General features: G+C 40.9%; 1 protein-coding gene across 2 annotated transcripts in view; it reads left to right on the forward strand.

Moving 5' to 3' along the window:
• LOC139380563 (mediator of RNA polymerase II transcription subunit 14-like) overlaps positions 1-14,177 on the forward strand; it is a 37,487-nt gene extending 23,310 nt beyond the window's left edge. The window contains exons 22-29 of one of the 2 annotated variants that reach the window (XM_071123336.1): positions 2,675-2,797; positions 3,398-3,577; positions 4,757-4,995; positions 7,293-7,472; positions 10,912-11,019; positions 11,333-11,458; positions 12,905-13,094; positions 13,231-14,177. In XM_071123336.1, coding sequence (XP_070979437.1) covers positions 2,675-2,797; positions 3,398-3,577; positions 4,757-4,995; positions 7,293-7,472; positions 10,912-11,019; positions 11,333-11,458; positions 12,905-13,094; positions 13,231-13,304 — 1,220 coding nt within the window. In that variant the 3' untranslated portion in view covers positions 13,305-14,177. The remainder of the gene's footprint in view (positions 1-2,674; positions 2,798-3,397; positions 3,578-4,756; positions 4,996-7,292; positions 7,473-10,911; positions 11,020-11,332; positions 11,459-12,904; positions 13,095-13,230) is intronic. The other variant, XM_071123337.1, reaches the window with a different exon arrangement.
• Positions 14,178-14,474: the final 297 nt, after the last annotated feature.

Genomic DNA, 14,474 nt, shown 5'->3' on the forward strand with positions numbered 1-14,474 from the left:
ATTGTAAAATTACTAGCTATAAGAATTCACCTTCCTTATAACTGCAAAATATGCATTTGTATGTTTAGTGTGCGTATTTGCCTAAGGTCTCTCTTGAGCCAAGCCTCTGCCCCCATCGCTGTGAACGTCTCACAGAGCTCTAGCTTGGCTTCTTGAACTCGTTAGGAACTCGCCTTTCATCTTATTAATCTTATCAATGACAGTGTTTTTTAAAATTAATAAATTATTTCATATTAATTGCTATAAATTGATGTCTGAATGTATTAAAGAGATGAAACCACTCTCTCCTGCTGCGCTACGATGTAATGATTGCAGGCATGTGCTTTGTAAGTGGCTGTTAACTCGAAATGACACAATGTGAAGGTTACAGTTGAACAAAGTTTACTATACTGTATGAACACAAGGTAGCCATTCCACTCAAGGCTAGGTCCATCAACAACCAAACCTCCTGCGCAGGCGCACTCTTGACAGAGTGATAGCCCCGTAATGACAGAAATATAGGGATACTTAAAACATGAACTTAACAGCTGTGACGCAGGGTTCAGCCAGGAGTTGATGGATAGTCGGAAGAGCGAAATAAATGGTAGGAGGGACATCCCAGTGGTTTCAGATTTAACATTCTATGTTACACAAATATACTAGTGTTCTGTGGGAAGCTGGGCTATCAATCAATGCAAGCCATTTCGATCTATGGTGTTCACAGATCGATTTATAAGCAAAAATGTCGGTAGGTACCGGTACCAGGCCGGTCCCCTAAATGTGGGACTTTACATCTAAAGAGTAAATTATTAACAGAACATGTAATGAAGCAGCCAATTAAACTTAATTTTCAAACATTTGCCAAAATGTAATTCGCGGGAACACCATTCTAAGCAGTACCCCTGGGAAAACACCATTCTAAGCAGTGCCCCTGGGAAAACACCATTCTAAACAGTGCCCCTGATAGTGGTTCCATATGTGACTGAGATGAAAATCTCTTTTAGACAGAGGGGGGATCTAAAGATGCAACAACTAGGATGGGTTGATAATATGATTAGGATTTACCAAAATACATTTACCAAAATTATATAATTACTCCTGTCTATACAGAAATAAATCAAATAATAAAAAATGCTTCACCAGAAAGCATAACTTAGCCACAGAGCAATCAAGGATCATTAGCTCGTAGGCTTATGCCTATTTGGGAAGCCCGCAATTTGGGCAGCGCGCATAGCAGTAGGCCTTGTTGATTATTGACTTGCGTCTGTCAGTGAAAAGCATCTAAAATATGTATCTGAGTAAATTATTGAGTATAATTAAAAAATGTTGAGACAAGGGGAGAGGTGTGTGACCAAGATATAGCCTAGTCTCTCTCTCTCTCTCTCTCTCTCTCTCTCTCTCCCGCTCAGCTGTCTCCCGACAATTCTTGAGCATTCATTGTGTGAATTGTTTGCCCTTGTGCGCAATGAGCATGTGTCTGGTTTCTATGTCGGTGTAATGTTGAGGGAGCGCGCGCGACTGAGCACACAGAATTACCTGGCCTACTACGCAGAAATGTGTTTTTACTTTTTTTAAACTTTTTTTTTTACATCCATTGCACATGATAATTTATTAACTATAGTTCCACACAGTAAGCTATTTGAAAAATCAGTTCAACAATCTCCGGTGTGAACGAGCAATGGGCCTAGAGCAATAGGCCTAGTGCTGCATTGGCCTATAGGCTCTGAGTTCCATGTGCTCATTTCTTTCGTCGCTAATGGATCACGTTGTATCAATGTGTCCGTATGGCAGGGGATGGTGATCTCACTTTAGTTTACTTTTAACTTTTGATCATTTAATTCAGATTTTTATGATTAACCACGTGACAATGATTTTGAGAAATGTAAACTTGTATTAAATTAACAGTTCCATGAAAATGCGCATATGATAAACATAGATTGAAATGGCAGGATGAATTTGTAGGCTTCACCGAACTTGAAACTCACGCGCCGGCTATGAAGTCTTTATAAAATAATGCCATTCGGGTTGCAAACAATTAAGTATGTTTTCAAAATTCATACGGCCTCCAGCTCATTTTGTGAAGTGGTAGGTGATGTGCTGATAGCCTGTTGCCTGCACTTGAATGGTGAATGGGAGTCGCGCTTCAATTACCAGTTGAGAAATACAAAATAGTAGCTATTTTTAATCGTGCACCAAAACTGTTTTTAACATGCGATTACATTTAGAATTGTTGCGCAATTAATGAGTTTATTAAAGCACATGTTTTATTCCATCAGCAACCAGCTGAGGAGCTGCAGGACAAATCCCCCTCAAAATAGTCTCTGTATGCTGTGCACGTGATTAGTGTTGTTATTTGCATAAGATACATGAGGACTAACAAAAATACACAGTCCAATTTAATTCCACTAAATTATGCAAATTAACCTATAGACCAGCAAGCATAACTGTCAAATGTATTTCCATCAACTTGTAATTCCATCAATGAATAAAAATTATTATTTTGTAATTGGTCATTTTGGCCGACAACAGTTTTTTTCAATTGTTTTTTTACATTTGGGGGGGGGGGACCAAACGCCGGCAATTGCCGGCTAACGGAAATCCTGGTATGCGAGTGTGTGTGTGTGTGTGTGTGTGAGCTGATCCTATTGGCCCGTGTCTGACGAGCCTTATTGGTCGGTGTGGTGTGTGTGCGCAGGGACCATCCATGCGTCGGGCTCCCCTAGCGGAGCATTGAGGGCTCCCTCTCCCTTTGGGCCCACCCCTTCTCCCTCCTCTCTTGGCATAGCTATGGGCCCAACCAGCTTTGCCAGCCCGCATGGTAAGTGGCGCAACGCACTGACCACAGGGACAGACCGGGCTGGGTTAGAGGATGGGACTGGGCTGGGTTAGAGGATAGTAAGAATGAGGCTGGACTGGGGTAGAGGGGGCTGGGTTGTAGCAGGCTGGGCTGAATGGATGGGTCCTCCATGGAGTATAACCATAGCCAGACCCTGGTGCAGGTTGAGAAAACGCTGTCTCTGGGTAGGCTGAGGATGGGACTGGGCAGGGCTGTAGACCAACCTCTCAGCCCATGGACCGGGACTTGTCCCTGGGATGTTGCTCACCGGTCTCTCTGATAGTTCTGACACCTGTTTAGTCCATTTTGAAGTGGTTGAGAACCCCATGTTGACTGGCCAGTGGGTCACGTTGGTGGTTTAACTGTGGAGAGTTTTTAGAGAGTTAATGGGAGAGAGAAAGTTCTGTCAATCAGTAAGTGTTTGAGAGAGTAAAAAATATGTTGTCTGTGATTGTCTGAGTACACTGTAATGGGTTCATGACAATGAATTATGAAGATTATAAGGATGATGATATCAGTGGACGCTACTGATGTTGATGATGGTGGTGGTGGTGTGCGTCTGGCTACGTGTCTGTTTCCCAGGTGCTCTGGACCCCAGCTCCCCTTATGCCATGGTGTCTCCCAGCCAGAGGGGCCAGTGGCCAGGCTCTCCCCAGGTATCAGGGCCATCTCCTGGGGCTCGTATCCATGGCATGTCCCCTGGAAACCCTTCACTCCACTCACCCATCCCCGACGCCTCACACTCCCCACGCACTGGCTCGAGTGAGTATCACAAACACTTGACTGACAATTCACTCCACTGAAAATCTAATGTTTTTACAAAGATTGAAGGGATGTTAACCTCTAGGGGGTGTGGGACGGTAGCGTCCCACGTGGTCAACATCTATAGAAATTTCAGAGCGCCAAGTTCGAATTAAATTACTATAAATATTTAACTTTCATGAAATCACAAGTGCAATACATCAAAATAAAGCTTACCCTGTTGTTAATCCAGCTGCTGTGTCAGATTTCAAAAAGGCTTTACGGCGAAAGCAAACCATGCGATTATCTGAGGACAGCACTCAGCACACAAAACATTACATACAGTTACCAGCCAAGTAGATTTGTCACAAGTCAGAAATAGCAATACAATTAATCACTTACCTTTCATCTTTGTATGGTTGCACTCACAAGACTCCCAGTTACACAAATGTTTGTTTTGTTCGATAAAGTCCCTCTTTTTATCCAAAAACCTCCAATTTGTTGGCGCGTTTTGTTCAGTAATCCAATGGCTCAAATGCGTCACAAGAGGCAGACAAATTCCAAATAGTATCCGTAACGTTTGTAGAAACATTGTCAAACGATGTTTATAAATAAATAATCAATAATATTTCAACCGGACAATAGCGTCGTCAATATAAAAGAAAAACAAGAAAGGCGCACTCTCGGTCGGGCGCAGGAAACAGCTCTGGGGACATCCCACTATCCACTGGCTCAGTTGTCATTCTCCCTAATTTTTCAGAATAAAAGCCTGAAACAATGTCTAAAGACTGTTCACAACTAGTGGAAGCCACAAGAAACGGTATCTGGGTCCTATCCCTTTAAATGGTGGATAGGCATTCATTGGAAAAACAGCCATTTCAAAGTAATGGCACTTCCTGGATGGATTTTCCTCAGTTTTACACCTGCCATTTCAGTTCTGTTATACTAACATACATTATTTTAACAGTTTTAGAGTTATATGCTAATTAAACTAATTATATGCATATCATAGCTTCTGGGCCTGAGTAGCAGGCAGTTTACCTTGGGCATGCTTTTCATCCGGAGGTGAAAATAGTGCTCCCTACCCTAGTGAGGTTTTAAGACCATTGCACGAATGTATATTAAAAAATAATCATCTTTAAGGACGTGTTCAGTCTCACCATTCCCTAGGCTAACGGTACTGTCCGCTCCTCTCTCCAGGTTCCGGGGCCATACCCAGCAGTATGCCCCCGCCCCGTAAGCTACCTCAGCGTTCCTGGGCTGCCTCCATCCCCACCATCCTCACCCATAATGCCTTGCACGTGTTGCTGCTGCCTTCGCCCACACCCTGCCTGGTGCCGGGCCTGGCAGGAAGTTACCTCTGCTCGCCGCTGGAGCGCTTCCTGGGCTCAGTCATCATGAGACGCCACCTGCAGAGGATCATCCAACTAGAACCCAACGTGAGTGGTGGAGATCTGCGGTTGACTCGTCTTGGTTTAGTCCGTCTGTCTGTCTTGTTCAGTGTGTGTGTGTCTTTCTTTGCCCATCCCTTCCTCACTCTGGTTTTTGTTTTGAACATATTTCTGGCTTTCCTCACACTTGGAGGTTGGAGGTTAACGTGAGTGTTACCTTTGTAATCAAATGTTTGTTCATACCCCATCTCTTCAGCGTAACCAGCTATCTCTCTCATCCAGTTCAAATTCATCTGTCATATTCCTCTGTAGAGGCTCTCAGCAGGGCTGTCCCTTATTCCAAAGCTTGTTTCCAACCTTGGATCTCTCAAACCCTCAACCCAAGCAGTCTGAGTTAAGGTTGAATGGCTTAGGGTTTTATGGCGGGAACCCATTTACCAGGATTTACCGTCCAATACCACTCCCTTTCCCTGGGATAAATAAATCAGAGAAACCGGCGTGAAATCTCACTGTTAAATGATATGCGATGTGTAAATCTGGCTTCTCTACAGCCTCTGCATGATGAATCCTCACCGCTCAGGTTGGGACAGGCAGTTCACAATGCATGTAGACCTATCTCATCATAGTAACTTTTTTTTCTTTCTTGTAAAAGTCTATGCTACAGTAATATAAAGACCGAAGGCATGTCTAATTTACCCATCTCAATCTGGCTTTCGGGGTCACCTTATTTTTTTATTTGTAAATATTTTTTATTGCAGCTGCAGAGTTTTAAAACAGCCTATCACTGGAATATCGTTGCTTTAAGTCAGTGCACGCTCTAGCAGTCTTTCTCTCTCTCTCTCTCCAACTCCATTCCAATTGTATCCAAAATAGATAATCCTGTTCTAGAATGATCTATAGCCCTATATATAGATGTCCTTGCCTACTTCTTATGTAAAATATTCAATGCAGTATTAGCCTTATATTTGCTAATTAATTATGAATTATGCATAATAACCAGTCTTTTGCGTAATACGCACACACCTATGCTCCGCTGGCCTCTCTCTTTAAAAAACGCTCCTTAGCTCTTGGAGTCCCATGCAGGAAAAGCTATTTAATTTAACTGTTGAATGTGAGGCAGGAATGAAGCAACAATAGAGAGAGAAAGGGGAGGTAGGCTGATAACATTAGAGGCAATATTATTAAAGGTATACTTTTATATATATATATATATAGTGTATATGGACACCCCTTCAAATTAGTGGATTCGGCTATTTCAACCACACCTGTTGCTGACAGGTGTATAAAATCGAGCACACAGCCATGCAATCTCTATAGACAAACATTGGCAGTAGAATTGCATTACCGAAGAGCTCTGACATTCACTGTGGCACCGTCATAGGATGCCACCTTTCCAACAAGTCAGTTCGTGAAATTTCTGTCAACTGTAAGTGCTGTTATTGTGAAGTGGAAATGTCTAGGAGCAACAACGGCTCAGTCGCGAAGTGGTAGGCCACACAAGCTGACAGAACGGAACCGCCGAGTGCTGAAGCGCGTAGCACGTAAGAATCGCCTATCCTTGGTAGCAACACTCAGTCCTAGTTCCAAACTGCCTCTGGAAGCAACGTCAGCACAAGTTTGTCGGGAGCTCCGTGAAATGGGTTTCCATGGCCGAGCAGCCGCACGCAAGCCTAAGATCACCGTGCGCAAGACCAAGCGTCGGCTGGAGTGGTGTAAAGCTCGCCACCATTGGACTCTGGAGCAGTGGAAATGCGTTCTCTGGAGTGATGAATCACACTTAACCATCAGGCAGTCTAACGGACAAATCTAGGTTTGGCAGATACCAGGAGTACGCTACCTTCCCGAATGCATAGCGCCAATTGTAAAGTTTGGTGGAGGAAACATAATGGTCTGGAGCTGTTTTTCATGGTTCGGGCTAGGCCCCTTAGTTCCAGTGAAGGGAAATCTTAACGCTACAGCATACAATGACATTCTAGACAATTCCGTGCTTCCAACTGTGGCAACGGGGCCTTTCCTGTTTCAGCATGACAATACCCTTGTGCACAAAGCGAGGTCCATACAGAAATGGTTTGTCGATCGGTGTGGATGAACTGAAAGTGATAAATCTCAAAAGTGATGGAACATTTGTAAAATACAGGGAAAATATGCAACCCAAGTCTCAGTAGATGGAGGCTAATATCCTACTCCATTATAATTTGACCATTTGAAAAAGTCCATACCTCTTTGTTCCACATTGTTACTTTATGGAACTAAACTCTCCCTTGTACTTATCTTTAGTTTTTTTTGTCTGTCAATTTTTTTCTGTTATCATCTTTTCTCTCCTCTCTCCCCCTCTCTCTCTTCAGCTGTCCATCGTGAACTCTAATGAGCCGGGTGTGATCATGTTCAAGACAGAGGTGTTGAAGTGTCGTGTGGCGCTCAACCCAAAGACCTACCAGACCTTGCAGCTCAAAGTCACCCCCGAGAACGCCGGGCCCTGGTCACAGGAGGAGCTACAGGTCTTGGAGAAGTTCTTTGAGACCCGGGTAAGACTAGTGACTTAGACTAGTGACTTAGACTAGTGACTAGCATCTTTGGGTCCTTTAAGATTGCTATTTAAAAACCATGTATTATTATTGTTGGGCAATTCCACGGTAAAAGAGTGACGTTGAGACTCACTACTTCACTTTAAAATGTATGCCAAACAACAATCATTGATTGCAAAATTTAACAAGCCATACACCTATATACAGAAGTCTACTTTTAACAATTGACATTTTTACTAAAACATGTTTTTGTTGAGGAACAGTGCAAACTTTAGTAAGAGATTTACTTTAAAATCTTCCTCAGTTTTTTGTGACTACGTTTTCCAAAATATACTAATCAGAAAAACTACTCCGAATGAAGATTCACAGATGACTGCAGAAATAATGAGGTGTCAGCTATGATATGACACCATGAGTTGGAAAAAATCTGTTTTAGTTATTGAACTAATGTAAGTGAAGTGGATCAACACCCGGTCCTTGATCTGTACTATACAGAAATGCATAATTATGAATGTCATTCTCTTCATGGTGATGCATCCTGAATAGGTACACAAAGGTAGAAAATATAATATCCTCAATTGCATATTATTTTAATGAGCTCCACCCCCAAACAAGACCAAATCTGGTTGGTCGAGAATGGACCAAATCTGTACCAATCAAAGACATCTATGTTTCACAAGTTTGGATATCAAAATACAGCAGAGTACAGTACACTTCAGAAATGTAGAGTACAGTAAAAAAAAAAAAAAAAAAAAAAAAAAAAAATGGAGTATTGTACAGTCCATTAGAGTAAAGTATATTACATTACCTCTGCTGTACTGTGCTCTACTGCAACTGTGGTATGTGACTACTATGATTTCCCATTGTGGGAAAGTGACAAGTTTTAGTCACTTAATAATTCATAAACAAAATGTATCAATAAAAACAATTAATTGGTAGGTCTACCTTTATTTGTTACTTCTGTTAACTTTCAGATTCCTCCCTCGTGAGGGAGAGAAATGAGAACATATATTAAAGATATGTGGGTTTTTGGTAACAGAATGACAATATACTAGGCTATATTTCTTAAACTTACAGAAAGCAGAATTATTTCCACAAAACTAAATTACTTCAACATTATTTCTAATACCTTAAGACTTTTTCAAGTAGATGTTGTTTAAGACCCCTTTTCCATGTTTGTGCCCAGAAATCAAACATGGATTTTTAAGATGGAAAATGGCTGGGAAAAACATATTTCGCGAAAATATAGACTTAGCTTTCATTTGACACCACATTTCATATGCTCCTATAAATGTCACGTTGGTGCTCATGGGTCCTTTTACATGGAAATGACCGTATGCATACGCACGCACACACCCTTATTCAATAACCAATATGCTAAGAAGTAACACCTTTCAGTATTTTGTTGTAAGAACTGCTATCCCTTAACGGAGAATTGTGAGGCTTTTTATTATGCTTATTTATCGTTTAGAACCATGTGGTCTTTACATTTGGAAGAGCAGGAAGCCACTGAAGATGTTGTGGTTACTAGAATGATCATAGAGCATCCTGCCTGAGGGGAGACGCATGTATACCACATCTCCTTGCTCCAGCTCTAAAGTCAATACATTAGAAATATACTGATGGTGGCCTTGATGGTGAATGTTTTACACATTATCCATAATTCTCTGCTCACTACTAAAGACAATATAAAATAAACATCATATTGAGAGTTATGTAACATTTCTTCTATATGTGGGCCATTTGCCGAATCGGTGCCACTTAATTATTTGTCTTATTTCAGCACTGTGTCTAATAACACACATGTTTAACTATTCAAAATGTGTAATGGTCAATCTCGGGCAATTTAAAAAAAAATATATATATATATATATATATATATATATATATTTTTTTTTTAACGAGTTTTCCAAATGGAAGATGGTTGCATTTTTCTCAGTCCTGTTACCAAAAGTCCTACAACTGTTTAAATATCAACTAAAAGGCATGCCAACTTGTTTTTGTTTTTCCATAAATAAATTATTGGTTACATTTTCAAAAAATATATCTGTAGCTAAAAAGTCACAACTTATGCAGGCAAAATGTATTTATTTTTTTAACACTAATGATGTGCGCTGAGAGTCTGGAAGCAAGGGAGTGAATATTTAATAAATAAATTAAACATAATACAAAACAAGAAACACGAACAACACACAGACAGGAAACTGAAACAATAACGCCTGGGGAAGGAACCTAAGGGAGTGGCATAATCAAGGAGGTGAAGGAGTCCAGGTTAGTGTCAATAAGCACTGGTGTGCGTGACGATTGTGACAGGTGTGCGTAATAATCAGCAGTCTGGTGACCTAGAGGCCAGAGAGGGGAGTATACGTGACATTTTTTTTATTTTTAAGGGAGACCCCAACCTCAATTTGATCAAAAATCTATCATGTGATTTATCAAACAATTGTTTAAATGATGGACCAAACATAATTGAAAAAGTGGTTTCATCTTTATTTTTTTAATAAAAAACAATTAAGTAACAGGAATGAGCGCTGAGTAACAGGAATGAGTGCTTGTGTGTGAGAGAAACTGGATGTCACAGAACTTCCTTCAATTAACCTCTTGATACTAGCCATCCCGGATCCGGGAAGAAAACTCGTTAAAAAAACAAAGATCATTATATTTGGCAAAAAAAGAGCTGAGTCTAAATGGCAACTTTTTTTTTTATTACCTTTATTTAACTAGGCAAGTCAGTTAAGAACAAATTCTTATTTTCAAAGTGGGTTAAGTGCCTGTTCAGGGGCAGAAAGACAGTTTTGTACCTTGTCAGCTCGGGGGTTTGAACTTGCAACCTTCCGGTTACTAGTCCAACGCTCTAACCACTAGGCTACCATGCCGCCCCTGTAACATGAAAGCAGTAACAATTGTGTGCGCTAGAGGCACCACTACAGACCCTGGTTCGATTCCAGGCTGTATCACAAATGGCTGTGATTGGCGAGTTCCATACGGCGGAGCACAATTGGCCCAGTGTCTAGTTTGGACGGGGTAGGCCGTCATTGTAAATAAGAATTTGTTCTTAACTGACTTGCCTAGTTAAATGAAAATATGGGGTATAGTGTGTAGATGGATGAGGAAACGTTTTTATTTAATCTATTTTAGAATAAGGCTGTAACGTAACAAAATGTGGAAAAAGTTGAGGGTTCTGAATACTTTCCCAATGCACTGTACAAACACACAACTAAGTGAGCCATTGCATTGGAATACAACATATCTCTGGCAGAATAGGATCTGATTAACACTGGGTGAACTGACCTCATAGCAGGTCATTTGAATCTGAAGCTGGAAAAGGTGCAAGAATATACATGTGTAGTGACAGGCTTTGACTAAAAAGTCAAGTCTCCCCTCTTCATGTCCGTTTTCCCTCGCTTTGTCCCTTTATCCTCCCTCATCTTCTCTTCAGGTGGCCGGCCCTCCGTTCAAGTACAACACGTTGAATGCCTTCACCAAGCTGCTTGGGGCCCCCACCAACATCCTCAGGGACTGTGTCCGCATCATGAAGCTCGAACTGGTGAGGCCTTTACCTCTGGCTGTGGTTGTCACTGGGTGGGTGGTGCTGCTCCATAGATAACTTTGTGTCCGTTATGAATGAGGGGCAGGCGATATGTTTGTCTGTGTTTCTGCCTGTGTGTTATTTATTTATTTATATATATATATAAGTTCATGTTGCAGAAGGCATTTCTGCCAAAAAACATAAAAATAATTATGTTCAAATGCCGCTCCTGTGAAGTAGTGCCGTGCGACATGCGCTTAGTTTGCAGAAACGAGTCATGTGTTATGGTTGTGATGGTCTCTCTCACTTCTCTTCATCCTTTCCTCTTCAGTTCCCTGACCAGGCCACCCAGTTGAAATGGAATGTCCAGTTCTGTCTGACCATCCCCCCCAGTGCCCCTCCCATCGCCCCTCCAGGAACTATTGCGGTGGTGCTCAAGTCCAAGATGCTCTTTTTCGTAAGTACTGACCTTTTGACAAGTGTTACATACATACAGTACCAGTCAAAAGTTTGGACACCTACTCATACAAGGATTTTTCTTTATTTTGACTATTTTCTACATTGTTGAATAATAGTGTACACATCAAAACTATGAAATAACCCATATGGAATCATGTGATAACCAAAAAGTGTTCAACAAATCAAAATATATTTAAGATTTTAGTTTCTTCAAAGTAGTTACCCTTTGCCTTGATGACAGCATTGTATATGCTTGGCATTCTTTCAACCAGCTTCATGAGGAATGCTTTTCCAACAGTCTTGAAGGAGTTCCCACATATGCTGAGCACTTGTTGGCTGCTTTACCTTCACTATGCGGTCCAACTCATCCCAAAACATCTCAATTGGGTTGAGGTTGGATGATTGGAGGCCAGGTCATCTCATGCAGCACTCATCACTCTCCTTGGTCAAATAGCCCTTACACAGCCTGACGGTGTGTTTTGGGTCATTGTCCTGTTGAAAAACACATGATAGTCCCACTAAGCGCAAACCAGATGGGACGGCGTATCGCTGCAGAATGCTGTGGTAGCCATGCTGGTTAAGTGTGCCTTGAATTCTAAATAAATCACTGACCGTGTCACCAGCAAAGAACCCCCAACTCTTCAGACCAAAGGACAGATTTCCACCGGTCTAATGTCCAGTGCTCATGTTTCTTGCCCAGGCAAGTCTCTTCTTCTTATTGGTGTCCTTTAGTAGTGGTTTCTTTGCAGCAATTTGACCATGAAGGCCTGATTCACGCAGTCTCCTCTGAGCAGTTGATGTTGAGATGTCTGTTGCTTAAACTCTGAAGCATTTATTTGGGCTGCAATTTCTGAGACTGGTAACTCTAATGAACTTATCCTCTGCAACAGAGGTAACTCTGGGTCTTTTCTGTGGTGGTCCTCATGAGAGGCAGTTTCATCACAGCGCTTGATGGTTTTTGCAGCTGCACTTGAAGTAACTTTTAGGAAATAGGGCTATCTTCTGTATACCACCCCTACCTTGTCAGAACACAACTGATTGGTTCAAAGCATTAATGAAAGAAATTCCACAAATTACTCCTGTTAATTGAAATACATTTCAGGTGACTACCTCATGAAGCTGGTTGAGAGCTGTCATCAAGGCAATGGGTGGCCAATTTGAAAAATCAAATACATTTTTTTGATTTGTTTAACACTTTTTTGGTTACACGATTGCATGTGTTATTTCATAGTTTTGATGTCTTCGCTATTATTCTACAATGTAGAAAATAGTCAAAGTAAAGAAAAATCCTTGAATGAGTAGGTGTCCAAATGTTTGACTGGTACTGTAAGTCTTATAAAAGAGGATTTATATTACCATATATTTGTTTTAATGCTTTACAATTTAATTCCAGTGAAGTGTACTGAAGTTGTGTAAAGTATAGCTAACCATGTTCTCTCCTCAGCTCCAGTTGACCCAGAGGCTGCCGGTGCCCCAGGAGCCGGTGAACATCATTGTTCCCATCGTATACGACATGGCCACGGGCCTGACCCAGCAGGCAGACATCCCGAGACAACACTCCTCCTCTGGGGCTGCAGCGCTCATGGTCTCCAACATCCTCAAGCGATTCAATGAGCTGCACCCCGCACGACAGGGTCAGTGAGATTATCGATACACAAAAAATAGAATATGAACAGGAAATAAGATTTGATTGGTTAGGAAAGCAAGAAAAACATTTATGTTTTTTAATGGTATTATACTAACATTGGATGTGTTTTTGTCTCCTTTTAGGTGAGTGCACTATCTTTGCCTCAGTTCACGAGCTCATGGTCAACCTTAACCTGCCCCCCGGTGGTCGCCAGTAGCAGCTGCACCTCCCTGGTCAGAAATGGAACGTGAACCAGAACCCAATTCAATGCGGTTTCATTCTCGAACAGGGATACGTTCCTTTCCGGAGTCTAGTGAACTAATGCAACATATCTCCTCTCTGCCTCAGCCAACTGACTTAAAACTGATTTTTTTGTTTGTTGAAAAAAGGGAGCAGAATTATGCAGAAGATGGTTTATTCTTGATAGAACACATGACTCCAATTAAGGAGCGTATCTTGAAAGAGAGAAGTTTTCGATATAAAAAATAACTTCAAAGGCTGCTTTTACACAGGCTGCCTAATTCTGATATTCTTTTCCAGTAATTGGTCTTTTGACCAATCACATCCGATCATTTTCAGAGCTGATCTGATTGGTCAAAAGACCAATTTGTGAAAAATATATAATAATTGGGCTGTGTGTAAATGCAGCCAAAAATAAATATTTTTGTCTTTCTCCAGATGCACTTCTTTTCAAAGGATTCAGAAATTAAGAATATGGGTGTTTACCTAAAATATGTACATTGTTGTATATTTCAGCATTGAAAAGAATAATAAGCCAGTTGGATAAGTAAGACTTTTACTAGTGTGAGACTTCACATTATTTCTTTTTTTATAATCCAAGATATCAATACTGTTGTGGTATTGGGGATGTATTCTTTCTTAATAAACTATTTAAATGTATTTTTCCCTGATTGATGTCAAGACCTAGTCCCTTTTTAGTTCAAATGTGTCACTTTGAAATACTGTTAAACTGTGACAAACTTTATAAGCCAGCTGTATTTTATTATGACTGCTTCTGAGTCCTGAATGAAGAATCGAAGACCCATTGTCTGGCTTTGATTACTATTTAATAAACCAGTCAAAAACGTGAGTTGTCAATTTCTGTTTTGATCAGTCTCTGGTGATTCACAATAAGACGAAATAAAAACATCCACTTTCGCCTTGCGAAATCATCGATTTACGATGACATCATCCAGAAAGCAGACTGGTCTTCAATAGAGGTAGGTTCAAAACTTCAAAGCTGCTGTTCGATCTGAAATGGTAGGCTATATCTACTGTTCTGATGTATATTATATCAAGCGTTCTTCTAGTTGTGTGTGTGTGTGCTGTATTTCCAATGCATACTTGCTTTTGCTAGTTTTCATTTCTCATGATGTACCTTATTTCA

The sequence above is a fragment of the Oncorhynchus clarkii genome, chromosome 22 (assembly GCF_045791955.1).
Source record: "Oncorhynchus clarkii lewisi isolate Uvic-CL-2024 chromosome 22, UVic_Ocla_1.0, whole genome shotgun sequence".
In the NCBI taxonomy this organism is placed as follows: Eukaryota; Metazoa; Chordata; class Actinopteri; order Salmoniformes; family Salmonidae; genus Oncorhynchus; species Oncorhynchus clarkii.